This window comes from Bos grunniens, chromosome 2 (assembly GCF_055505025.1).
Source record: "Bos grunniens cultivar Pamir isolate PY7600 chromosome 2, Bosgru_T2T1.0, whole genome shotgun sequence".
Classification (NCBI taxonomy): Eukaryota; Metazoa; Chordata; class Mammalia; order Artiodactyla; family Bovidae; genus Bos; species Bos grunniens.
The window spans coordinates 113304489-113332300 of record NC_141166.1 but is presented as its reverse complement, the minus strand read 5'-3'; the positions used below and the strand labels follow the sequence as shown (position 1 = coordinate 113332300).

The 27812-nt window shown below is 40.2% G+C and overlaps 1 protein-coding gene, 1 long non-coding RNA gene and 1 other non-coding gene across 12 annotated transcripts in view; 1 reads left to right on the top strand and 2 right to left on the bottom strand.

The window, feature by feature from the left end:
• LOC147378559 (uncharacterized) lies at positions 1-27812 on the top strand. Its single transcript, XR_015147820.1, has 2 exons — positions 1-428; positions 27153-27812. It is a non-coding gene; the product is annotated as an uncharacterized LOC147378559 (long non-coding RNA).
• Positions 1654-1760, bottom strand: LOC147378560 (U6 spliceosomal RNA). The gene has a single exon (XR_015154067.1). It is a non-coding gene; the product is annotated as a U6 spliceosomal RNA (small nuclear RNA).
• Positions 26169-27812, bottom strand: part of RAPGEF4 (Rap guanine nucleotide exchange factor 4) — a 334437-nt gene continuing 332793 nt past the window's right edge. For all 10 annotated transcript variants that reach the window (XM_086358467.1, XM_086358458.1, XM_086358473.1 and 7 more), the window contains one exon: positions 26169-27544. In XM_086358467.1, coding sequence (XP_086214593.1) covers positions 27417-27544 — 128 coding nt within the window. In that variant the 3' untranslated portion in view covers positions 26169-27416. The remainder of the gene's footprint in view (positions 27545-27812) is intronic.

Sequence of the window (27812 nt, the reverse complement as noted above, 5' to 3'; positions counted from 1 at the left end):
GCTGGGCTCCAGAAGCCCCTGATCCTGCTAGAGGGTGAGTGTTTGGAGGAGAACTCGTCCCACCCAGCCTGGGGGCCAGCCTGCGGAGGGGAGTCACGTGGTCGCCATCTTCTTGGTGTGTTTCACCTGTTCCCCCAGGACGTGGCTCTCCCCCAGGGCAGAGCCCAGGGCCTGCAGAGCCAACAAGGCGTGGTTCCGGTTCTTCTTCATGAGACCGGCAACTCCCATAGCGTCCTGGGTTTTACCCCACTCTTCTTGGGGCAGCTTCCACGCGTCCTGGAAGAGAGCACGGCTGTCTGCCCCGCTGGTTTTGTATTTTCAAGGGACCGCTGGTTGCCCTCACGCTTTTCTTCGGCTGATTCGTGGAAAAAGTGGCCCCTGCCCTCCAGAGCCACATCGTCCCAGTGGAAATAGAAGCCCAGAGAGAGGTAGGTGTTAGAGGACTGCGGAGGCAGGTTGACGGGGCCGTGGACTGCGGCCTCCACCTCTGTGGAATAGTTCTCAAGCATCTGGGAGCTCTTGAGTAATTGGTAATAAGGAGAGAAGCTGAAAAAATGGTGTGGCTGGTCCTGGTGGCTAAGAATAGCTGAGTGGTTGGTTCTGAAAGTTGTGACCAGAAAGAGGTTGGAGGGTGGTTGAGGTGTCGATGAAAATAATAGACAATCTGTAATAAGACTAGAAAAGTTTAATTTGAGCCCAGATGAGGACTAGCCCAGAATCCTGCTTCCAAGATTACTCTGAGAAACTGATCTGGAGAAGCAGGGTTTTCAACATAGTTTTATATCTTGTGAAAACAAAGAACAATGAACAAGTCAGGGTTACATTTCTTCAGTGTTTCAAAAAAAAAAAAACAGAAACAGGGCATTCCCTGGCAGTCCAGCGGTTAGGACTCCATGCCAAGGACCCAGATTCAATCCCTAGTCAGGGAGCTAAGATCCCACAAGCCATGTGGTGTGGTTAAAAAAACAAACAGAAAAAAGACAAAAAAACAAAAACAGAACAGAGCAGTAGGTACCCAGTGAGTCAGTATGGTCTTGGCACCTGGGAAGGGAGTCTTATCATCAAAGGAGAACCAGTGTCAGTGTCCAAGGAAGAGTGGTGTTTAACCTTAATTTTTTAACATGGACATTATTTACTTCTGCTCAGTAGGCCCTTTTCTTTAATAATTAAAGCAGTTGTACAATGTATGTTTGATAGGCCATAAGCAGGCTATTGTATTTAGCATAAAATTCATATTAACTCATGTATAAACCAGAATGACTTCCCTGTATCTCGATATGTGAAAATTTCTTTTATCAGAGGCTGGCAGAATGGGTTTCCCAGGTCTGTTTCATCCAAACACTGTTAAGCAAGAGACAGATCCAAGGGACTGCCAAGCACACTGCTGAGAGTTGATTCTTTTCTTTTTATGTATAAATGTATTCTTTTATGTGCTCCCAGTGCAGGAGCATTGGGATACATTTATATATGTGTATTCTTCTTAAAAAATTTATTTATTTTTAATTGAAAGATAATTGCCTTACAGTATTGTGTTGGTTTCTGCCACACATCAACATGAATCAGCCAGAGGTATACACATGTTCCCTCCCTCTTTTACCTCCCGTCTGCCTCCTACCCCTCTAGGTTGTTACAGAGCCCCGGTTTGAGTTCCCTAAAAATATGGAATGGTTCACAAATTTTCGTGTCATCCTTGCACAGGGGCCATGCTAATCTAATCTGTATGCATCCGATTTTAGTATATGTGCTGCTGAAGTGAGCACTCAGAGTTGATTCTTCACTATTCACATCTCTCACAAATTCATCCTTCTGACACGTTCCAGTCTATTCACTACAAATCAGGTTGAATGATAAATCTCTGTATAATTTTCCCCACTTACAGTTCTTTCTTTAGAAGATCTTTTAGTTGGACTATGTAGGATTTTTGTTTGCAGCATGTGGGATCTAGTTCCCTGACCAGGGATCAAACGCAGGTCCCCTCCTGCATTGGGAGCACAGAGACTTAGCCACCAGACCACCAGGGAAGTTCCCTGGATAGTAGTTTTTTACTTCATTAATGCAAAGCAAACCTTACCAAACTTTTGTGGTGGACATTTCAAAATAATTGTAAGTCAGATGTGCAAAATCCTACTGAATTATTTCAGTTGAGTAATCAAAATTCAACCTCACTAAGCCAGCCTTTGGAGAAGGAAATGGCAACCCACTCCAGTATTCCTGTCTGGAGAATCTCATGGACAGAGTGGTCTGGCGGGCTACAGTCCATGGGGTGGCAAAGAGTCAGACACGACTTAGCGACTAAGCACAAGCTGGCCTTGGTCAGTGTAGACAACCAGTTTATCTGGATCATTTCACAGAGCTCTCTAACAAGTTTCAGTGTTTCAGTTACGTAGCTTAAGATCTGTGACTAACATCCCTAGCCTCTGGAGGAGTATGCTTTAGACGCACCTCTAAATGGTTCAGATTATTTCTGGTTCTGAAAGATCCAGATACACAAGTTTTAGTGTTGACATCCTGTTATGAAATACAGCTCATGGATATTCTTGAAGTCATAGGCTGATTTTAGTAGTTTTATTTCCCAAATGTATGTAAGTGGAGGCCAAATTCAAGTTCTTACCTTTCCCCAGACTCTTTCTTAGACAAGTCCCAGTGGACCTTGAATGGTCTTATTCCATGAAAAGTTGGGAGATTGGTGGATCCTTTGGGACAAATGTTAATGAGGACTTTGACGTGTCAGACTCGAAGATTAAGGCTCTGGCTGCAATACAGCATAGGGACTAAGAACATGGGCTTTGGAGTTGGATAGACCTTGACTGAGGTCTGCTGCTTATGAGCTGTGTGACCTTGAGTGTTTTACTCAGCCTTTCTAAGCCTCATTTTCTTCACCTATAAAAACAGGATTTTTGTTTGGATTGAATAAGTCAACATATGTACAGTGTTTAAAACAGGGCTTTGAGTTAGTGTTGCTGTTATTATTGGTCATGTTTCACATGCTAAATATTCTTTATTATCATTATTCAGTTATATGAATTGTTTTCTCTGGAATTAGTTTTTCTCTTTTATGGTACTAGTTTTCCTAGGCATCTCTGATCAAATTAGTCATTTAAAAAAATTATTTATTTATTTTAGACTGTGCTGGGTCTTCATTGCTATGCGGACTTTTTCTCTAGTTGTGAGTGAGGGCTACCCTGCAGTTGCGGAGCGCAGGCTTCTCATCGTGCTGGCTTCTCTTGTTGCAGCGCACCAGCTCTAGGGCTCGAGAGCGTCAGCAGTTGCAGCGCGTGGGCTTTGTTGCTCAGTGGTATGTGGGATCTTCCTTGATCAGGGATCAAATTCGTGTGTGTCCTGCATTGGCAGGCAGATTCTTTACCACTGAGCCATGAGGGAAGCCTGGTCATTAGTTGTTTATATGTAAGAATGAAGAATTAGATTTGACTATTTTAGTTAGCGGTCATGGATTTTCTTTATTGTTGGGAAATAGATTTTTTTCCTATAGGACACTTCCTTGAATAGGAAGACTCTATGGTAACCTCGAGTACATGCAAGGACTAGTTGGCAAGCTGTCTTGCTTCAGATGCAGTTAACTTGTACACATATTTTCACGGTGGACTCAGCCAGAACAGCAGAAGTAGAAATCTTGCCTTGGATTTCTTTCTTTCTCATTTTGTGAAGTTATAACTTAAGATAGCTAATGAAAAAGTATGCAGGAGGTGACCAAAAAAGTACTCAGGAAGAGTATCCCATTGGATATTTAAATGAAAGTTTTGCTACAGCTGGTGTGGCCAGTTATCAAGAAGGCCAAAATCAGGAAAAATTAAAAATTGATGAAGGGCATCTAAAGTATCACTGCAGTCTCTGAGTAGTTGTCAAAAATAGCAGGGAAAAAACTGTCCCCTAAGCTTATTATAACTTAGGGGATTTTAAGAGAAAGGAAGAATGATGTCAATGTGTATTCTGGGGATTTATCTTTACATGGAAAGGTAATGGCTTGGTTAGGCTCCTGTGTCTGAGAATGCATCCCATGCTGAACGATGCCTTAGCACAAAACTGGGGAAGGCTTGAAGTTTCAGTCTTTCTTTCTCTCCTCACTAGTCTCTGAAATGAAGAGTTAGAGAAGAGAGGTTTACTTTCCCTGATATAAATTATGACACCTACCCTTATGAGGCAGAAGGAGAGGTGGCTAGTTTGGGTTTTAATTAAGACCATTTGCTGTTATCTAGTATAACAGGCTTTTTTTTTTTTTTTTGTCATTTATAGTTTCCTTTCAAAGAGAATGACCCTAGTGATAGGAGGGTCTTCTGTTGCCCAGTACAAACAATATCTTCATTCCCAGTCAGAATGGAGATTTTTAAGTTTGGAGCTAAGAAGTAGGATAAAATTAAGTTGATCTGCATAAAGAAGAAAGTGTGACTTAGGGTTCCTAAGGATTATCTGCAAACTGGAGGGGTGGGGAGAACCTGGACTAGAAAGAGCAGAGCCTAGGATACACAGCAAAGAAGAAAGCTTTGGAAGACAAATTATGTTCAATGAGGATTTTTTTTTTCAAGGAAGATTTTTTAAAATGAGATACTGTGCAGTTCTGGAATGAAACCCACTTCTCCCATCTTATCTGCCAAAAAAAAAAAGGTAAATCTGCATGGTTCAATAATGCTCTGATTTCAGTAGATTTAGTGTTTAATAAAATAAAACATAGCAAACAATGTGAAAACACACACAGGCTAACCAGACATTCAGCTTCAGGGATAAAATCATATCAGATACAATGGAAGTCCCTCCCTGAATATGAGTGGATAATTTATGGTGAAGGCTTAAAGGCTTCCACTAACATATATATGGTTTATTGATGCAGGGATGCACACATACATTTTTGTTCTAAAGAGAAAACTTCAGAGAAAAATACTCCCAAATCTCTTCCCTAAACTTCACAATATTTGGGCAAAATTAATCTCATGCTTTGGTTCCCAAACTTTTTTTGGTTATTTTTAGCTTTTTCCTCCTTGGGGACAATAGGATAGGCCGATAGTGAAGTCTCACAGTTAATAACGTAGGCTTTGTAATTTTTTTTGTTTACTTTTTATTTTATATTGGACTATAGTTGATAGTTTCAGATGTACAGCAAACTGACGCTGTTATTCATATACATGTATCTTTTTTCACTCTTTTCCCATTTAGATTTGTTACTTATCATTGAGCAGAGTTCCCTGGGCTAGTCCTTGTTGGTTATCTATTTTAAATACAGCAGTGTGTACATACTAGTCCCAGGTTCCCTAACTGTCCTCCCCTTCTCCTCCCGCCGCATAACCATGAGCTCATTCTCTAAGCCTGTTAGTCTGTTTTAACAGTATGCTTTGGAATCAGATACACCTCATTTGAAACCCCACCTCTACCTTAATCGAAGCATGTCTCCTGTATTGCAGGTGGATTCTTTACCGATGAGCAACCAGGGAAGCCTCTTATTTCTCTAGCCATCATCTTTTCTTGGTGCTCAATTTCCATGCCCCGTGTACAGATTTGATTCACTTGCTCCAAAGCAGTTTTTTCTAATGACTAAGAGAACTCTGCACAATAGACCTATAACACAGCTGCATATTTCAATTATCCCCATAACCCCTCCCCCCACAACTGTCTCAGTGTTGACTTAATGTTATTCATTTGCTTGTGTTGTTACTGAAAACAAACTCTTAATTAAAATGGCCAGCATCACCTGGCTCACATAGAGTGCCACAAGCAGTAATCCCTAATTTAATGTACCCTTTGGCTCATACCTCCAATTTAGTTTTTGAAACTAGGAATATAAATGGATTTCATAATGGCCTGTGAGCATCAGGTGACAGATTAGAATCACTAATGAAGAGCCACTTGCTTGGGAGGATTAATATTGCATGATTGTTTCTAGGTTACATGAACTGAACCTGTAATTGAACACCGAGGTCAGGCTAAAATCGAACTTCTTGAGTGAATTATGTATGTATGACTTGTGTTAACACTTTGGTTTGGTTCCTCATCTATTCTTGCATGGTGCTGGTTTAGTCACTAAGTTGCTAAGTCATAGACTCTTGCGACCCTATGGATTGTAGCCTGCCAGGCTCCTCCATACATGGAATCTCCCAGGCAAGAATACTGGAAGTGGGTTGCCATTTCCTTCTTCAGGGGATCTTCCCAACCCAGGGAGTAAATTTGGGTCTCCTACGTTGCGGGCAGATTCTTTACCACCTGAGCCACCAGGGAAGCCCCCATGTATTCTTACATATATGACCATTTTCTCTGCTGGTAAGAAGCATGAGGCTTTTCTTCTATTTTCACCTCCCCACTCTTTCATTCAGTAATTTGAAATGTTTTCTATTCCTCTGAAAATAACTTTTAGGTTGGGTATAGACAAGATAGTTATCCTCTGTTTCAATTATTGCAGTACTCCTTTAGTAAAACTCAAGTAACCCAAGTTTGGGGTGCAAAGGATGAGCAACGCACAGGCCTCTTGAACTGCTCCCCCACCCAGGTCAAGTTCAAGAACTCAATGCCCTCGTGTAAGTTTCTCTTCTTTCCCCTCCTTTCGTGATTGGTTTGACTGGAGACTCTCAGGCATCCTAGAATGTTCTAAAGTTCTCTTCACTGTGGCTTCTTATGGCAGAGAGGCAGAAAAGGCATTCATAGTTTTTGAGAATCCAGTACTCAGTATGCCAGACACTTTATATACCTAAACCCATTTAATCCTCACCACAGCCTGTGTGAGGGTGGTGTTATAATTCTCATCAGCAGATGTGGAAATTGAAGCTCCGAGGAGATACACTGGCCAGTGTTCAAATGCGAGGGCTACTGCATACAATGGGGGTTCTCTAGTGGGGCAGTGCCAGTCGGAGAGAAGGGTTGCTTCTTGTCCTAACACAAGTGAAGGTGTTGTATGGACTGGAGAGGGCTCTGACTGAGTCAAACCCTGATTTTAAAGCCCAGTGTATTTCTGCTCTTGTGTGTTCCTTCCCCCAAATCTACTAACTTCACCCAAGAGAAGCATTTTAAACATCTGACAGCACCAGGCCCTGAAAACTCTCCCTAAACAAGAGCAGCAACACTTCCAGACACTCACAGAGTGTGCTGCCTTCACTTTAGCAGACGGTCAGCAAAAATGGTAGCAATTTTCCCTTTCCTGTATCCACAGCCTTGGCGCTGTGACTTTGCAGCTCTGCACAGTCTGCACAAAGACAGAGTTACTTCTCCACCCTTTGAATCTTGTCTGGCCTCTTCACCCACATTGGCCAGTGGAGTGCTATGCAAGTGATGGCACATCCATTCTGAGCCCAGGCCTCAACAGCTCCTGTTCATCTACTTGTTCCTTGGGAATCCTTCCTAGTCAGCAAGTGAATAAGCCCAGGCTAGCCTGCTGGAGGATGAGAGACTGCACGGAGCAGAGATGAAGCAGTCCATCTGAGGTCATCCTGTACCAGCTGACTGCAGGTGCCTGATGGAACCCAGCCTACTATGTCTGGCTCAGGTAGCAGAATTGCCCTGTTGACCCATGGACTCATTGCTTTAAACCACTAATTTTGGAGTGGTTGATACACAGTGTTAGTTAACTACATGTCTCATTGGAGGATGTTTTCAGATGAGATTAACCTTCCAATTGGTGAACTGTTTTTTAAATTGATGACTAGTCTATTTACAACGTTGTGTTATTTACTGCTGTACAGAAAAGTAATTCAATTATACACATATATACATTCTTTACTTCCATTATGGTTTATTATAGAATATTGAACACAGTCCTCTGTGCTTGTTGTGTATCCATTCTATATACAAAAGCTTACAGTTGCTAACCACAACCTCCTACTCCATCCCTCCCCCAAACCCTTCCCCTCTGGCAACCACCAGTGTGTTCTCTATGTCCATGATTCTGTTTCTCTTTCACAGATAGGTTCATTAGTGCCGTATTTTAGATGTCATGTACAAGTGATGTTATACGGTGTTTGTTTTCCTTTCTGATTTACTTTATTTAGTATGATTATCTTTCCTTGCACCCATGTTGCTGCAAGTGGCATTATACCGTTCGCTTTTATGGCTGAGTTGTATTCCATGGTACGTATGTACCACATCTTCTTTATCCATTCATCTGTTTTTATTGTTTTTGTTCTGGCAACAGCATGTAGCTTTCAGGATCTTAGGTCCCTGACCAGGGATTGAACCTGGGCCCCAGTAGTGAAAGGGCTGAATCCTAACCACTGGACTGCCATTCATCTGTCAGTGGACATTTGGGTGGTTTCCACGTCTTGACTATTGTGAACAGTGCTGCTGTGAACATAGAGATGCATGTATCTTTTTGAATTATAATTTTTTCAGGATATATGCCCAGCAGTGAGATTGCTGGATCATAGGGTAATTTTAGTTTTAGTTTTCTGAGGAACTGCTATACTGTTTTCCACAGTGGCTGCACCAGCTTACAAGATAGTATACAATATAAACTCCCTCCAGTGATATAGGAGGATTCCCTTTTCTCCACATCCTCTCCAGCCTTTGTTATTTGTAGACTTTTTAATAACAGTTGTTCTGAATGGTGTGAGGTGCTACCTCACTGTGGTTTTTGATTTGCATTTCTCTAATAATTAGCAATGTTGAGCATCTTTTCATGTGCCTCTTGGCCTTCTGTCTTGTTTGGAGAAATGTCTATTTAGGTCTTCTGACCATTTTTTGATTGGGTTATTTTGTTGTTGTTGAGTTGCATGAGCTGTTTATGTATTTTGGAAACTTATTCCTTGTTGGTTGCATTGTTAACAAATATTTTCTCCCATTCTGTAGGTTGTGTTTTCATTTTGTTTCTGTTTCCTTTGCTGTGCAAAAGTTTGTAAGTTCGATTAGGTCCCATTTGTTTATTTTTGCTTTTATTTCTACTGCCTTGGGAGACTGACCTAAGAAAATATAGGTATGGTTTATGTCAGAGAGTGCTTTGCCTATGTTCTCTTCTAGGAATTTTATGGTATCATGTCTTATGCTTAAGTTTTTAAGCCATTTTGAGTTTATTTTTGGTGTGGTAAGAGGGTGTGTTCCAACTTCATTGATGTACATGCAGCTGTCCAACTTTTCCAACACTACTTGCTGAAGAGATTGTCTTTTTCCCATTGGATATTCTTGCCTCCTTTGTTGAAGATTAATTGACTGGAGGTGTGTGGGTTTATTTCTGGATTCTCGGTTTGGTTCCATTGATCTGTTTGTTTTTGTGCCAATACCATGGTGTTTTGATTACTGGAGCTTTGTGGTATTGTCTGAAGTCTGGGAAGATTATGCCTCCTGCTTTGGTCTTTTTCTTCAGACCCAATTCTGGGCCTTTTATGGTTCCATATGAATTTTAGAATTATTTGTTCTAGTTCTGTGAAAAATGTTATGGGCAATTTGTAAGTTGGTAAACTTCAAGTAAGCAGATTGTCCTTCATAATTGGGTGGGCCTCATCCCATTAGTTGAAGATCTGAATAGAACAAAGAGGCTGGCTTCCTCAAAGGAGGAGGGAGTTCCCCAGCACACTGATTTGGACTTTATCTGCTCTATCAACTCTCCTGTGTCTGCAACATGCTGGCCCCACTGCAGCTTCCATATTGTGTGAGCCAATTCCTCATAATAGATCTCCTATGTATATACACATTTTATTGGTCCTACTTCTTGGAAGAAACTTGTTTAATACATACAATAACTGATACACTTGCTGATGTAGTTTATCTTTCCACTGAACCACTTCTTTCTTCATCCTACTAGAACTGCTGCGTCTTGGCCGGTCCAGAACCTGTCTCCCCCCAGAGTTGCTGCATCTTCTTACATTCAGCCTTTTATTCTGCCAAGAAGACTAAACCATCAATGCATTTCCATTCCTTCCAGGTCCCTGTTGTTAACACACTAGAAACTCTTGCCCCTGCCTATGGCTAAAGGAGGGGATGGAGGCCTCAGAAGGGTCTTCTTGCAGTACCTGACAGTAGAAGAGGACTAGAACCTATTCTGAAAAATTTTATGCAAACCTTTGCTCCCGTTATTTTCTTACGTTTGTCCTCCTGTTGTAGGGGTCCACTCTTCTCAACTCTCCCTGCCAAGGAAGAGTCTGAACCCTCCCCACCGGTGCCAAGTGGAGGATACTATTTCAGAAACCAGCTGTGCTTACGTGCCCTGGCTCCAGCCTCTCTCTCTCTCTCTAAGTCTGGAGGTTCTCCCGTATCAGTCAGTGCCCACAAACTCACTGTGCTTTGTGCTCACTTCCCTTTAGAGCAGGTCTTTGGACCCAATTTTTCCACATTTAAATTGCCTCAAGAACAAAGATCCTAGCTTCCTGTAACCTTGACCTTCCCTAGCTGCTGGGAAAGCACGTGCAAAAGGAGCTAAAGTAAGGCAGGCACTTTTCCCATTCCCATGCTCTTATTCTCTGGGGTTAGTAACATTTCCTCCAGATCTCCCATCATTTAGTGTCAAGCAAAAGGCCACGGTAGTCTGATAACTTAGCCAACAGAGCAGCAAGGCAGACCACGGCTCTGGAGCTGTGACTGCCTCTGGGCTGTCATGGCTTAAAGGAGGGCACAGTGGCAAGTGGAGGCTTCCTGTCCATGCCTGGACACCCGCACACTGAGCCCTGGTCCTCTAGTCATTGCTTTTCCTAGCAGCCATGCCATGCACTGTCAGCCTCCATCTCTAAGACAACATGGAAAACCGTGGACTATGCCAGATACAGCCCATAAAATGGTGAAGCCACTGTGGAAGACGGTATGACAGCTTCTCGAAAAATTAAGCCCAGAAGTACAAGTTCAGCAATTCCATTTCTAAGTAGGTGTCAAAAGAATTAAAAGCTGAAAGTTGATATTTGTGCCCCCATGTACACAGCAGCATTAGTCACAATGCCAAAAGATGGAAACAAATCAAAGTCCATTGATGGGTGAGTGGATAAACAAAATATAGTGTATACATGAAATACAATATTTTTTAGTCTTAAAAAGGAAGGAAATTCTGATACGTGGATAAACCTTGGAAACATTGCCCTAAGTGAAACGAGGCAGACACAAAAGGACAATTATTGCAGTATAGTTGATTTACCTTGATGTGCTATGTATACATGTTTCTCTCATTATAGTTTATTACAAGATCCTGAATGTAGTTGCCTGTGTAACACAGTAGGACCTTGTTTATTTCCTCTATAGCAGTTGGTGTCTGCTAACCCCAAACGCTTAATTTATCCCTTTGGTATCCATAAGTTTGTTTTCTGTCGGAGTCTGTTTCTGTTTTGTAAATAACTTCAATCGTGTCATCTTTTAAAATGCTGCATATGAGTGACAGCATATGATATTTGTCTTTCTGTGAGTCACTTCCCTTAGTATGATCATCTCTAGGCCCACCCATGTTGCTGCAAACAGTATTATTTCATTCATCTTTTATGGCTGAATAATATTGCATTGTATACATTTAAATACCATGTCTTCTTTATCCATTCATCTGTCAGTGGACGTTTCGGTTGCTGCCGTATCTTGACTGGTGTACACAGTGCTGCTGTGAACACTGGGCTACACGTCAGAAGAGCGTTTTGATCTCCTTCCTGCCCTCTCCAAACCCCTTCCCAAGCTCTTCCGGAGACGAGCTTTGTATCTGTTTGCTCCCTGGAGCAAAAACATGGAACAAGTCTTCTGCCCATTTTTTGATTGGGTGTATAAATCATATGTGTATATATGTATACCTGTATGAACTGTTTTTATATTTTGGAAATTAAGCCCTTACCATTCACATTGTTTACAAATATTTTCTGCCAGTCTATAGGGTGTCTTTTTGTTTTATTTATGGTTTCCTTTTAGTGTGCAAAAGCATTTAAGTTTAATTAGGTCCTGTTTGTTTACTACTGATTTTGCTTCCATGATGGATCCAAAAAAAAATATTACTGTGATTTATGTCAAAGAGTGTTCTGCCTATGTTTTCCTCTAGAAGTTTTATAGTATTCAGTGTTATATTTAGGTGTTTGATCCATTTTGAGTTTTGTATGCAGTGTTAAAGAATGTGCTGTTAATAATTTCATTCTTTTACATGTAGCTGTTCAGGTTTCCCAGCACCACTTATTGAAAGGCCTGTCTTTTCTCCATTAAGTAGTCTTGCTTCCTTTTTTGTAGATTAATTGACTGTAAGTGTATGGATTTATTTCTGGGTTTTCTATCCTGATTCCATTAATCATTGTGTTTGTTTTTGTGATGGTACTGTGGTTTTGATTACTGTAGTTTTGTGTATAGTATAGACTGAAGTCAGGGAGCATAGTTCCTCTACCTCCGTTCTGTCTCAAGATTGTTTTGGGTATTCAGGGTTTTTTGTGTTTCCATATTTTGTTCCAGTTTTGTGGAAAATGCCATTGTAATTTGATAGGGATTCCATAGCACCTGGATAGAATGATCATTTTAACAATATTGATCCTTCCAATCCAAGAATGTGGTATATCTTTCCATCTGTTTATTATTGTTGTTTTTCAGTCACTAAGTCATGTCTGACTCTTTGCGATGCTATGGACTGCAGCATGCCAGGCTTCCCTGTCCCTCACTATCTCCCCAGGCTTGCTCAAACTCATGTCCATTGAGTCAATAATGCCATCCAATCATCTCATCCTCTGTTGCCCCCTTCTCCTCCTGCCCTCAATCTTTCCCAGCATCAGGGTCTTTCCAGTGAATTAGCTCTTTGCATCAGGTAGCCAAGCTCCAAAGTATTAGAGCTTCAGCATCAGTCCTTCCAATGAATATTCAAGGTTGATTTCCTTTCAGATTGACTGGTTTGATCTCCTTGCTGTCCAGGGAACTCTCAAGAGACTTCTCTAGCACCACAGTTTGAAAGCATCAATTCTTTGCTGTTCAACCTTCTTTATGGTCCAACTCTCATATTCGTACATGACTACTGGAAAAACCATACCTTTCACTAGACAAACCTTTGTTGGCAAAGTGATGTCTCCACTTTTTCATATGCTATCTAGGTTTGTCATTGGACTTCCCTAATAGCTCAGTTGGTAAAGAATCTGCCTGCGATGCAGGAGACCCTGGTTTGATTCCTGGGTTGGGAAGATCAGCTGGAGAAGGGATAGGCTATCCATTCCAGTATTCTTGGGCTTCCCTTGTGGCTCAACTGGTAAAGAATCTGCCTTCAGTGTGGGAGACCTGGGTTCAATCTCTGGGTTGGGAAGGTCCCCTGGAGAAGGGAAACCATTCCAGTATTCTGACTTGGAGAATTCCATGGATTTTATATTATATAGCCCATGGGGTCATACAGAGTCAGACATGACTGAGTGACTTAAAAAAAAAAAAGTTTTGTCATAGCTTCCCTTCCAAGGAGCAAGTGTCTTTTAATTTCATGGCTTTAGTCACTGTCCACAGTGATTTTGGAGCCCAAGAAAATAAAATCTGTTACTGTTTTCACTTTTTCCACATCTATTTGCCATAAAGTGATGGGACCGGATGACATGATCTTGGTTTTTTTCATCTGAGCCAGCTTTTTCACTCTCCCCTTTCACCCTTTTCAAGAGGCCCTTTAATTCCTCTTTGCTCTGTGCCTTTAGAGTGGTATCATCTGCATATCTGAGGTTGTTGATATTTTTCCAGGCAATCTTGATTCCAGCTTGTGAGTCATCCAGCCTGGCATTTCACATGATGTACTCTGCATATATGTTAAATAAGCAGAGTGACAATATACAGCCTTGATGTGCTCCTTTACCAATTTTGAACCAGTCTGTTGTTCCATGTCTGATTCTGACTGTTCCTTCTTGACCTGCATACAGGTTTTTCCTAAAATAGGTAAAATCTCTTTAAGAATTTTCCACAGTTCGTTGTGATCCACACAGTCAAAGACCTTAGTGTAGTCAACAAAGCAGAAGTAGATGTTTTTCTGGAATTCCCTCACTTTCTCTGTGATCCAATGGGTATTGGCAATTTGGTTCCTCTGCCTTTTTAAAATCCAGCTTGTATATATGGACGTTCTCGGTCCATGTACTGCTGAAGTCTAGCTTGAAGGATTTTGAGCATTACCTTGCTAGCATGTCTATTTGCATCATCTTCAATTTGTTTTTTCAGAATCATAGTTTTCAGAGTACAGGTCTTTTTCCTCCTTAGGTAGATTTATTTCTATATATTCTTTTTGATGCAGTGTAAGTGGGATTGTTTATTTAATATCTTTTGATCTTTCATTGTCAGTGTATAGAAATGCTAAGATTTCTATATATTTTGTATCCTGTGGTTTTACTGAATTCATTAATGAACTCTAGTATTTAGGTTTCTGGTAGCATCTTTAGGATTTTTTACCTGTGATACGATGTCATTTGCAAACAGTAACAATTTTATTTCTTTTTCAATTTGGATTCCTTTTGATTTTTTTCTCTTATTGCCATGGCTAGGACTTCCAAAGCTATGTTGAATAAAAGTGGTGAGAGTGGATACCCTTTTGTTGTTCCTGAGGAAATGTTTTCATCATTGAGTATGATGTCTGCTCTAGGTTTGTCACATATGGCCTTTATTATGTTGAGATGTCTTCCTTTCTGGAGAGTTTTTATCATAAATTGGTGTGGAATTGTGTCAAAAGATTTTTTTTTTTTTTTGCATCTATTGCGATGGATCATGTGGCTTGATGTGATGTATCACACTGATTGATTTGTGGATACTGAAAAATCCTTGCATCCCTGGGATAAATTCCACACCATAAATTGATCATGGTGTATGATCCTTTTAATGTATTGTTGGATTCAGTTTGCTGGTATCTTGTTGAAGATTTTTGCATGTATATTCATCAGTGATGTTGGCCTGTAATTTTCTTCCTTTTTTTTTTTTTGGTATCTTTGTCTGATTTTGGTATTAGGTTGATGGTGGTTTGGGAGTGTTCCTTCCTCTGTAATTTCAGAGGGATGCTGCTGCTGCTAAGTCACTTCAGTCGTGTCCGACTCTGTGCGACTCCATAGACGGCAGTCCACCAGGCTCCCGTCCCTGGGATTCTCCAGGCAAGAACACTGGAGTGTTCTTGCCATTTCCTTCTCCAGTGAGTGAAAGTGAAAAGTGAAAGTGAAGTCGCTCAGTTGTGTCAGACAATCAGCGACCCCATGGACTGCAGCCTTCCAGGCTCCTCCATCCATGGGATTTTCCAGGCAAGAGTACTGGAGTGGGGTGCCATTGCCTTCTCTGTTCAGAAGGATAGGTTTTAACTTTTCTCTAAACATTTGATGGAATTTGCCTGTGAAGCTTTCTGGTCCTGGACTTTGGTTTGTCAGGAGTTTTTAAACCTCAGTTTCAATTTCAGTACTTGTGATTGGTCTGTTTATGTTTATATTCTGTTTCTTCCTGTTTCAGCCTTGGGAGACTGTACCTTTCTAAGAATTTTTCCATTTCTTCTAGGATGTCCATTTTATTGGCATATAGATGCTTGTAGTAGTCTCTTATGATCCTTTGTATTTCTTTTGTGTCCGGTATAACTTCCCCTTTCTTATTTCTGATTTTATTGATTTGAGCCCCCTCTCTTTTTTTTCTTGATGAGTCTGACAAAAGGTTTGTCAAGTTTTTTGTCTTTTCAGAAAAACCACTTTTAGTTTCATTGATTTTTTTCCTATTGTTTAAGCCTCTATTTCATTTATTTCTTCTCTCTTTTTATGATTTCTTCTATTAACTGTGTTTTGTTTGTTCTTTTTCTAGTTGCTTTAGGTGTAAGCTTAGGTTGCTTATTTGAGCTTTTTCTTGTTTCCTGAGGTAAGATTTTATTGCTATAACTTCCCACTTAGAACTTCCTTTGCTAGTTCCTATAGGTTTTGGATTGCTGTGCTTTCATTTTCATTTGTCTGTCAGTAATTTTTTATTTCCTCTTTGGTTTATTTAGTGATCCATTGGTTGTTCAGTAGCATTATTGTTTAGACTCCATGTTCTGGGTTTTTTTTTTCTCTTACAGTTTTTAACTTGTAGTTGATTTCTAATCTTATAGCATTGTGGTCAAAAAAGATGATTGATTCCGTTTTCTTAAATTTACTGAGGCTTGTTTTGTCACCCAGCATGTGATCAATTCTGAGAATGTCCCACGTGCACTTGAATAATGTGTGTTCTGCTGACTTTTGACGGAGTGCTCTATGAATATCAATTAAGTCTGTCTGGTCTAATGTGTCACTAAAGGCCTATGTTTCCTTATCCACTATACGTCTGGATGATTTGTCCATCGATGAAAGTGGGGTGTTAAAGTCTCCTACTATTACTGTGTTACTGTTGATTTCTCCATTTATGGTTGTTAGTTTTTCCTTTTAATTTAGGGGCTTCTATGTTGGGTGCATACATATTTACAATGGTATATCTTCTTCTTGGATTGATCCCCTAATCTTTATATAGTGTCCTTCTTTGTTTCTTATAATGCTCTTTATTCTAAAGTCTATTTTGTCTGATATGAGTATTGCTGCTCCAGCTTTCTTTTGATTTTCAGTTGCACAGAAATCCTTTTTCCATTTCCTCACTTTCAGTCTCTGTGTGTCCCTAGATCTGAAATGGGTCTCTCGTTTTTTTTTTTCCTACTCGCTCAGTCGTGTCCGACTCTTTGCGACCCTGTGGACTGTAGCCCACCAGGCTCCTCTGTCCATGGGATTCTCCAGGCAAGAATACGGGAGTGGGTTGTCATTTCCTTCTCCAGGGGATCTTCCCAACCCAGGGATGGAACCCAGGTCTCCCGCCTTGCAGGCAGACGCTTTAACCTCTGAGCTATAGACAACATATATACAGCTCTTGTTGTTGTATCCATCCAGCCAGTCTATGTCTTTTGGTTGGAGCATTTAATTTGTTTATATTTATGGTAATTATGTATTTCCCTGGGGGCTTAGTGTTAAAGAATCAGCCTACCCATGCAGGACACCCAGGTTCAATCCCTGGGTTGGGAAGCTCCCCTAGAGAAGGAAATGGCAATCCGCTCCAGTGTTCTTGCCTGGGAAATCCCATGGGTAGAGGAGTCTGGTGCTCTACAGTCCATGGGGTGGCAAAAGAGTCAGACATGACTTAGTGACTAAACAACAACAGCGATTTTCCAGTTGTTGTCCTTTTGTTAATTGTTTTCGATTTGTTTTTGTAGATGTTTTTTCTTCCCTTCCTCCTTGTTCATGACTTGCTGATTTAATTTTAGTGTTACATTTGATTCCTTTTTCTTTTTTTGTGTGTATCTATTGTATTTTTCTGGCTGTGGTTTCTATGAAGTTTTTATATAGCAGCCTATAAAAACAAGATTGTTCTAAGTTGCTGATCTTTTAATTTCAAATGCATTTCCAATATCCTGCATTTTTGCTCTCCTCTCCTCACAATTGCTGGTTTTGATATAATATTTGTGTGCAGATGATTTCCTACCTTTAATGTACGTTTGCCTTTACCAGTGAGCTTTTCCATTAATAATTTTCTTGTTTCTAGTTGTGATCTTTTCTTTTTTGCCTAGAGAAGTTGCTTTAACATTTGATGCAAAGCCGGTCTGGTGGTGTTAGTCTAGCTTTAGTAAATCTTTTGATTGCTTCATCAAATTTGAATGAGAGCCTTGCTGGATAGAGTATTCTTGTTGTAGGTTGTTCTCTTCCATCACTTTATTTATTTATTTATTTTAAAATTTTATTTTATTTTAAACTCCACAATATTGTTCTAGCTTTGCCAAACATTGAGATGAATCTGCCACTTTAAATACATGGTGTCCCTCCCTTCTAGCCTGCAGTTTCTGCCTAGAAACCAAAAGCTGTAGGAATTCCTAACCTTGTAGGAATTCCCTCATATGTTATTTGTTGCTTTCTCCTTTTTGCTTTTAATATTTATTCTTTGTTTTTAATTTTTTGTCAGTTGATTACTTTGTGTCTTGACATGTATCTCCTTGGGTTTATCTTGCCTGGGATTCTCTGCACTTCCTGAACTTGGGTGACTGTTTCATTTCCCATGTTATGGAAGTTTTCAGCTATTCAAATATTTTTGAATATTGCAAATATTTTTGAATATTTTAGCTATTCAAATATTTTGAATATTCAAATATTTTTGAATATTCAAATATTTACCCAGGTCCTTTCCTTCTCTCTTCTCTCCTTCTGGAACCCTATAATGCAAATATTAACGCATTTAGTGTTGTCCCAGAGGTCTCTTAGAGTGTCTTCATTTCTTTTCATTCTATTTTCTTTATCCCATGAAAGTGATTTCTGCCATTCTGTCTTCCACTTCACTTATCCATTCTTCTGCCTCAGTTATTCTGCTATTGACTACTTCAGTGTATTTTTCATTTCAGTTATTGTATTGTTCATCTCAGAGAAGGCAATGGCACCCCACTCCAGTACTCTTGCCTGGAAAATCCCATGGACAGAGGAGCCTGGTGGGCTGCAGTCCATGGGGTCTCTAAGAGTTGGACACGACTGAGCGACTTGACTTTCACTTTTCACTTTCATGCATTGGAGAAGGAAATGGCAACCCACTCCAGTGTTCTTGCCTGGAGAATCCCAGGGACAGAGGAGCCTGGTGGGAGGCCGTCTATGGGGTCGCACAGAGTTGGACATGACTGCAGTGGCTTAGCATAACATAGCATAGCATTGTTCATCTCTGTTTATTCTTTAGTTCTTCTCAGTCTTTGTTACACATTTCTTGTATCTCAATCTGTGCCTCACTTCTTTTTCCGAGATCTTGGATCATCTTTACTATCATTACTCTGAATTCTTTTTTGGGTAGATTGCCTAATCTCCAGTTCATTTAGTTGTTATTCTGGGGTTTTATTTTATCTTCTTCCTTCTTCTGGGTCATGTTTCTCTGCTGTCTCATTTTGTCTAACTTGCTGTGATTGAGGTTTCTCTTCTGCAAGCTGCAGGGTTGGTTGTAATTCTTCTTGCTTCTACAGTCTGCTTCCTGGTGGATGAAATTGTCTAAGAGGCTTGTATAGGCTCCCTGGTGGGAGGTACTGCTTCCTATCCACTGGTGGGTAGAGCTCGGTCTTGTTCCTCTGGGCAGGGACATGTCAAAGGGTATGTTTAGTGGGCAGCTGTGTCCTCAGAAAGACTTTAAGCAGCCTGTCTACTGATGGGTGGAGCTGTATTCTTGCCCTGTTGGTTGTTTGACCTGTGGTGTTTCAGTAGTGAACCCTACAGGCTATTGAGTGGTTCCAGATCTTGGCAGCCTCCAGGAGAGCTCACGCTAATGTATACTCTCCAGAACTACCACTGTCCCTGTGTTTGTTCCTGCAGTGAGCTGCAGCTACCTCCTCTCACTCCACTTCCACAGGAGACCCTCCAATACCAGCAGGTAACCTGGCCCTGAATCCTAAGAAGTCCCTGCTTTTTTCCCCTGGGTTCTGGTGTGCAAGAGACCTTGTGTTCACCCCCAAGAGTAGAGTTTCTGTTTCCCCCAGTCCTCTGGAATTCCTGCCGTCAAACCCCACTGACCCTCAAAGCCAGATTTTCTGTGGGCCTCCTCTTCCCATTGCTGGACCCCCAGGGTGAGGAGTCTAACCTGGGGTTCAGAACTTTCACCCCTGTGGGAGCGCTTCTTTGATATAACTATTTTCTAGTTTGTGGGTTGCCCATCTGTAGGATATGGGATTCAATTTCACTGTGACTGTGTTCCTCCTGCCACCTGGTTGTGGCTGCTGCTTTGTCTTTGGGTGTAGGGTATCCTTTCTGATAGGCTCTGGTGTGTTTTGGTTGATGGTTGCTTAGCAGTCAGCTGTGATTTGGTGTTTTCGTCTGAAGCAGTGAGGTCACATCCTTCTACTCTGGCGTCTTGTTTCCATCTTTTGATGTCCTCTTTTACATCTTCATGTTTATCCTTTTGCTGTTCATTGTGCGTACAATTGCTTTCACAATTAAAAAAACTTTAGAAATCTACATACTGGCTTATTTAAATGATTCACTTTCCTATTGTGATTTTCTCTTTCCTATGTATTATTGCTTCTTTTCTATTTAGAGAATACCTTTCAGTAGTTTTTTTAAGGATAAGCTTAGTCTCACTGTATTCTTTAATTTTTTAGCTTGTCTAAGAAATTCCCTCTTCCTCAATTCTATATGATAATCTTGCTGATAGAGTATCCTCATTTGGTAGTTTTTCCTTTTTAGGATTTTGAATATACTTGCCCTTGCCTCCTGGCCTGTGATGTTTCTGTAGAGAAATCAGCTGATACCCTTATGGGGGTTCCCTTGTGACTAACTCTGTTTTTTTCTTGCTGCCTTTAGACTCTTTCTGTCTTTAACTTTAACTAATAGTCATTTTAATTATACTATTCTTGGTGTAGGTCTGTTTGGGTTCATCTTGTTTGGGACTCTCTGTGCTTCCTGTACCTGGATATCTTTTTCCTTCTTTAGGTTTGGGAAATTTTCAGCCATAATTGCTTCAAATATATTTTATATTCCCGTTTCTTCTTATTCTGGATTCCAATTATGCATAGGTTGGCTCACTCTAATTATCCCAGAGGTCTTGCTTATTGCTTTCATTTTTTTTTTTTTTCACTTATCTTTCTGTCTGCTGTTGTGATTGGATAATTTCCATTGTTCTAGCTTTCGGATCACTTGTTCGTTCTTCTGTATTATTTAGTTTGCTACTTATTGCCTTTAGCTCAGTTTTTGTTTTGGCAAATGAGTTTTAAAATTTTCATGGCTTCTGTTTATAGTTTCTACTTCCTTGTTACAATGATCTATATTTCTTTTTTCCCTTGCCATGCCATGAGATGTGTGGGATATCAGTTCTCTGACCAGGGTTTGAACCTGGGCCACAGCAGTAAAATGTCATAACCACTAGACCACCAGGAAACTCCCTATTTCTATTGATAGCCCTTTCTTTCCTTCAGTATTTATATTACGTCCATTTTGAACTCAGTGTTTAGTAGACAGGAGACATCTGTTTCATTATTCTTTCAAGGACATTCTCTTGTTCTTTTAGTTGGGAGTAATTCCTCTGCTTTTTCATTTTACTTAACTTTCTTAGTTTCTCTGGGCGTAGGAGAAACAGTTATCTACTTTGATCTTAAAGGGCAATTTTATGTGGGAGCATCCCAGTGTAGCCTGTGTCAGTGTAATAATTTTACCGTGAGGACTGTTTTTGGTATGGATGCCTGTCACCTCTTTTCTCTGTGTGTGCTGGCCATTATCCCCTTGTTAGGGGGTGCAATTGGTGTTGTGTTGAACAGAGACTACTCTGGACACTGAGCAGGGCTTCCTCTTTGCTTTGGGGTTGTCTGTTAGGGTCAGGGTCTGCTTCCAAGTTGAAACAGAAGCCCTCAGATGCATTTCTGAGCTGCAGTGTGAGGTAGATATTACTGGAGTGCTCCTACTGGGAGCTCCTTTTAGTTTCATGGCTGCTTGCACGCTCCCAGAGCTCACAGAGGCAGAGCCATGCCCACTGTGAGTGTGCTAAGGGGCTGATATGGTGGGGCCCCACCCCTCCCTTGGTATGCAGATCAACAGTGGGGCTTTTATGGCAAACCTGGGCTCCATCCTGTGCACATCCCTGGTTGTGGCCTGGACCACACTCCAGTCCCTTTGGCCCATCTCCGTGCACCCAACCCCAGTCCTCTCCTCGGATCTGCAAGAGGACAGCTATTGTATGGTTCCACTTAGATAAGGTAACTTCCAAATCCATAGAAGGGGGGTACAGTAAGTCCTCTACATACGAACCTTCAAGTTGACACTTTGAAAGGTATGAACATGTCCTGTATGCTAGTTGTACTGTTGTTCAGTCGCTCAGTTGTGTCCCACTCTTTGTGACCCCATGGACTGCAGCACACCAGGCTTCCCTGTCCTTCACTGTCTCCTGGAGTTTGCGCAAACTCATGTCCAATGAGTCGGTGATTCCATCCAACCATCTCATGCTCCGTCCTTTTTCTTCTGCTTTCAATCTTTCCCAGCATCAGGGTCTTTTCCAATGAGTCAGCTCTTTGCACCAGGGGCCAAGGTATTGGAGCTTTAGCTTCAGTATCCGTCCTTGCAGTGAATATTCAGGGTTGACTTCCTATAGGATTGACTGGTTTGATCTTGCTGTCCAAGGGACTGTCAAGAGTCTCTAGCACCACAGTTCAAAGGCATCATTTCTTTGGTGCTCAGCCTTTTTTATTGTCCAGCTCTCACATCTGTACCTGACTACTGGAAAAACCATAGCTTTGACTATATGGACGTTTGTAGGCAAAGTAAGGTCTGTCTTTTTTAATATGCTGTCTAGGTTTGTACTGTTGTACTGTACTACTGTGATTTTCAGCATACTGCACTATAAGAATAAAAATATTCTCTTTGTCTTTTGTCTTTTTTTGGTGTAATTTGTGTGAAAAGTACTATAAACCTATTGCAGTGCAGTACTATATTGTGTTAGCTGGTGCCTAGGCTAACTTTGTTGTACTTACATGAACAAATTGGACTTATGAACGCACTGTTGGACCGAAACTTATTCATGTGTATGGGACTTGCTATTGTAGCTTCTGGGGGCTGGGGGTAGGGGGAAGTGGGGAGTTACATAATAGGGGTTTTCAGTTTAGACTGATGAAAAGTTTTGGAGGTGGATAGTGGTGATGGTTGCACAATGTGAATGTACTTCATGCCACTGCACTGTATACTCAAAAATGGTCAGAATGGTAAATTTTATAATATCTATATTTTACCACAACCAAAAATTAAAAAGTAGCCCAGTATGGACCAAGTCAGGAGGAAGAAGGGTATTTGACTCTGTGTGGGTATCTAGGCCCGCCACTACTCTAGTATTTACCATTATGCACAATTCTCTCTGCCTTACGTTTAAGCCTGTATAATAAGTAATTAAGGAATTAGGTACAATGTGTGTCATCCACAGTGAGATATCGTAAAGCAATGGCCCTGGCCTGTAAGAGCTGCTATTAGAAATGCAACCCCCTGCCTTGAGCACTTCAGGCTTCCTACTGCTCTGGGATAAAAGACAAAGGTCCTTAAAAAGGCCGTGCAAGGCTCTGCCCGCTCAGAGCCTGTCTCAGGTCTCCAGCACACCTTACACCTGCTCACCCTTGCTGTCTCTGCTCTTCCACAGTGAGGTTTTCACCTTCTGTTCTTCATGCTGCTGAGGTTGTTTCCTCCTTAGAACATATTCTCTCCTCTCTCTCTGCTGAGTTAGCATTTTCATCCTTCAGCGTTCAGATCAACTGTTCCTCCACAGAAAACATTTCCTCACCTCAGATCAGGTTAAGTCCTGTTACTACATGTTCCAGCAACTCTACATCCTTCCTTGGAAGTGTCTTTATGTTTTCTTGTTTATTTGGTTACTCTTTAGTTTTCATCAGTAGATGATAAGCTCTAGGAGAACAGAGACCCTCTAGTTTTTCCTTACATTGAATCCTGAGATCATTGAGGGCCTGGCACTCACTTATAAGCCCTTCAATCATTACTGGCTAATGAATGAATGAATAGAAAAATAACTAACAATATCGAACTATTAATAAGTTAAAGATTCTTCTCCAGTTTTTAAGTCATTGATGCTATGCTCTGATCATCTAATACCACATTCTTCTCTATGTAAGACAAGTGGAGGAAATGAAGATTATTCCACAGCAAGAAAGGCAGTACATTTTAGATTAACAGGTAAAGGAAAACTATTTGAGGTAGGGGTTCATTTTTACAACACTGCATTTTCTGTGCTTATTTTTCAAAAAAATTAGAAGCCCAATGTGAAATCAGAATGACACTTCTTTTAATTTCCCCACACTGGTAGTCATTGATTTGCATTCGTATTTCAGAGGAAATGCCATTGAATTCAGGAGAAATTTATTTAACCTGCATGGCATTCAAAAATTGCTGGAAAAGCTTAGTTTCTGTACACTGTGCTAAGCAGGTATGTTAAACACTTAAATGTATAATTTTCTGTAGGCGCTTTTGGTAAAAACATTCTTTCTTCTTTCTCACATCTTCTAGAAAACCTCATTATCCTTCTTGTGACCCTGTAGGCTTCTCATTTTCTCTTGGCTTGTTTGCAAGTTTTAAAGTATTAACTGCATCTCCTGCTTCAGGGAGGGTTGCTTGGCTACTACTCTGTTTTTGCTGGGTGAATTCTTTTACTTCACCATCGCTACCTTGAATAATGGCATTTAATGCATTTTCAAAGAAGCCAGACATAATTAAACATCCCTTATCTTTATTAAGTATAGCAATAGTTATTCTCGTTTGGAAGACCAAGGGGAATATAATGGGAGAGTATGTATTAATTTTGAATAATGTGGGATCCAAATTAAAATAAGGTCAAAAGGGGTCAGTCACCATGGAATTGGAAGAAAGGAAGGATGTCATGTAGGATACCAGCTTTTAAGTAAGATAGGAGTAAGGAAGAGTAAACAAGAGCAAAGATGCCCAAGGGATAGGCTATCAGCTTCATTTTGTCAGCTTTTAAAATTATCTAGGAAAGAAAACTATATAATAGTGGGAAAGCATTACACATTATATAAGGGAAACTGCAGCTGATACTAAGGTCTATGAGATGGTATAATGCTGAAGAATAATAACTTCAATAAAATTTATTTGGTGACTTAAAATTCTCTGGTAAATTCTAGGCTTTCAGCTCGACTCTGGATAGAAGGCATAATGTTACATAAAACATCACCTCTGTGCCTGGGGACCTTGAATTATTACATGAATGAACACAGAAAGGCATTTGGCTGCTGTAGCATTTCTCAAAGAGGCCTTTGACTGTGAATGTGAAAAGGGATTACAGCAGGACTTCTCAGAGCCCTGACTATGTTAATGAACACTGGGAATCATTTCTAAGAAGGGGTTATATTATGGTTTCCCAATTTTTTGAAGATGTCATCTTGGTTTTGTGTCTCGTTCTGCAATTGTGTGTGTTTTGGAAGGAACAGTTTGTGAACTTGTGAGATTATAGCCTGAAAATGGTGACATTAAAAAACAGACATGGGTTGGGGAATTAAATTGTCTTGGAAATTTTTTCATCAAGTAGTATACCAATTTGGAGAAGGCAATGGCACCCCACTCCAGGACTCTTGCCTGGAAAATTCCATGGACCGAGGAGCCTGGTGGGTTGCAGTCCATGGGGTCGCTAAGAGTTGGACACGACTGAGCGACTTCACTTTGACTTTTCACTTTCATGCATTGGAGAAGGAAATGGCAACCCACTCCAGTGTTCTTGCCTGGAGAATCCCAGGGACAGGGGAGCCTGGTGGGCTGCCGTCTATGGGGTCGCACAGAGTTGGACACGACTGAAGCGACTTAGCAGCAGCAGCAGCAGTGTACCAATTGCTCAAATCACTAAAAAAGTGGTATAGGACCCATAATAGCTCTAAAATCCAGTGCCTCTTCATAGCAGCAGTATTCCTAACAGCTAAAAAGTGGCAACAACCTAGTTTTCAATTAATCAACAATTAATTGATAAATAAGCAAACAACATGTGACATATCCATATCATGGAATATTATACAGCCATAAAAAGGAATGGAGTCCTGATACCTGCTGCAATGTGGATGAACCCTGAAACATTATACTAAGTGAAACAAACCAGACACAAAAGACTCTGCATTATATGATTCTGTTTATACAAAATGTCTAGAATAGGTAAATTCATAGACACGGCAGACTCAGTAAGTCCCCTATATATGAATCTTTGAGAACTTTCAAAGATGTGAACATGTGTTTCATCAGCATCAGGCGTGAATGAAATTGCAACTTGCCCTTAGTCTCCTTCTGCTGAGTGTTGTTCAGCTCTACCATCTCCCACCCCCTTGCCCTCCTCCAGTCAGTAACTCTTCTTGCCTGTTCATCTGATGCCAGCCCCTGTATGCTAGTTTTACTGTACTACTACTGTACTTTTCAAGGTGCTGTACTATAAGATTAAAAATGTTGTCTTTATTTTTTGTGCTTGTTTTAGATATTTGTGTGAAAAATAGTATAAACCTATTACAGTACCTATATATCTAATATATGTACAGTACCTATTATATGTACAGTATATGTATAGTACCTATTATAAAGCTATGTAGTTGTTAGTTGGGTAGCTAGGCTAATTTTGTTGGACTTATAAAAAATTAGGCTTATAAATGCACTCTCAGACCAGAACTCATTTGTATATAGAGGGCTGACTGTAGTGGTTTCCAGGGACTGGTGAGAGAGGAAAGTGAGGACCAGCTGCTAGAGGGTATGGGGTTCATTTAAGGGATAAGGAGAATGTTCTTGAATTATATAGTGATGATGTTGAACAACCTTATGAATATACTAAAAACCAATGAACTGTATACTTTAAAAAGGTGACTTTTAGAGTATGTGAATTTTATTTCAATTAAAAAAAATATACAGGACTCCACCATGCCAAGTGGTTATCTCTCCTATATTATAGGAACTGAGAACAATACTTCTTGTCACAATTATATTTAATGAAGATACTAATTGTTATTTACAGAAGATATACATACATACAATTCCTGCACATAATGTAGCCTAATTGTGGAAACAGGAAAAAATGTACTCCAAAATTACATACTAAATAAATAAAAAGTAATTATTTGGCACAATATCTATTATGTAGCAAATAAATAACTCTATACCATTGATTGAATGAACTATTTACAATCTATTTGAAAGTGCAAAACAATTGCTGAAAATTAAGGTATCTGTAATAACATTTAAGTCCAGAAAATATGTGGGTTTTTTAAATCAGTAACAATAATTAGCCAATAGTAAAGGTTTTTTAATGCCCAGGAAAATAATTTTGAAAAATGTTTTGTGCATATTGTGCTCTTCTGAAATGTCATTTTTTTTTTAATCTTAACGCTGGCAATTTTAAGAACCTTAGAGTTTCTCAGTGGAATTCTTATATATGCAATCCTGATTTGTAAATTTTAAAAAGTTATATTGTAAACATAAATATTATTCTGTAAGTCATTCAGAAATTACAGACCAGTCTTCCCTAAAATTACATAAATAGCCAGAATGTTTTATAGTAATGTGGTCAGGTACAATTCCTTCAGAGGTAAGACTATGAAGATGGAAGAATACAGCCTCTAGTTTGGAGTTACATGGATTCCTCAACACCTTCCAAAAACCCCATGCTCAAATCAAGATGTTGAGTTAGAAATTATGAAACTATACCACCACTGATGTAGCCAAATAAATACCATTTGTAGCACATCTCATCCTGTAAATACTCCTAGAAAAAATATCAGGAGCTTGATACTTCTCTTGACAATGATATTTCTACCATACTCTTCATGTTGCTCTTATTTTATGTTTCAGCAAAGAAGATGGCACGACTGGAAATAAAATAAGGTGACTATGAACAGGGGATTTCTAAGTTAGAGTGTGCAAGCTGTATGCAAGTCAAAGAATTTCTTCTCTTGTCATGATGCTGGTAAGCTGAATGCAGCCCTGAGATGTCTCAGGATGGGTTTTTGCTTGTTTTATAGAATTCTCTAGTGACAGTATGGTCAGTAGTAGCATAAATGGCATTTTTGAAAGATTGTGAATGGAGGCAAACGTTGTTCTGGGCACTTGAAATGTCTATGGTCGACGAGGCTCTAGTCTGTGTGACATCTGTGATAAAGTTCTCTGGTTGTCGATCACATTTAATTGCCGAACGTAACTCCGGACATCCTGATGGTTCTTATTAGCTTGAGCTGCATCAGGATCTATCAAAAGAGCAAAGAGTAGGATTGGCATTGCATAATATATGCATATAAGATACAGCTTTATTTTCTCCAGCCTATTACATTTATCATGGATTCCTGGTTTCCATCAAGACCTTTCAACACACTGTATTCACTGAACTGTTTCTACTTGGATGTTCCATCTCCTCCCTCCCACCCTTTTCTTCCCTATTGCCTATTTTGATCATTTTCCTTTGCATCAGATATTGTTTTAAAAACACCAAATAAAAATGAAAGCGTCACCTAACAA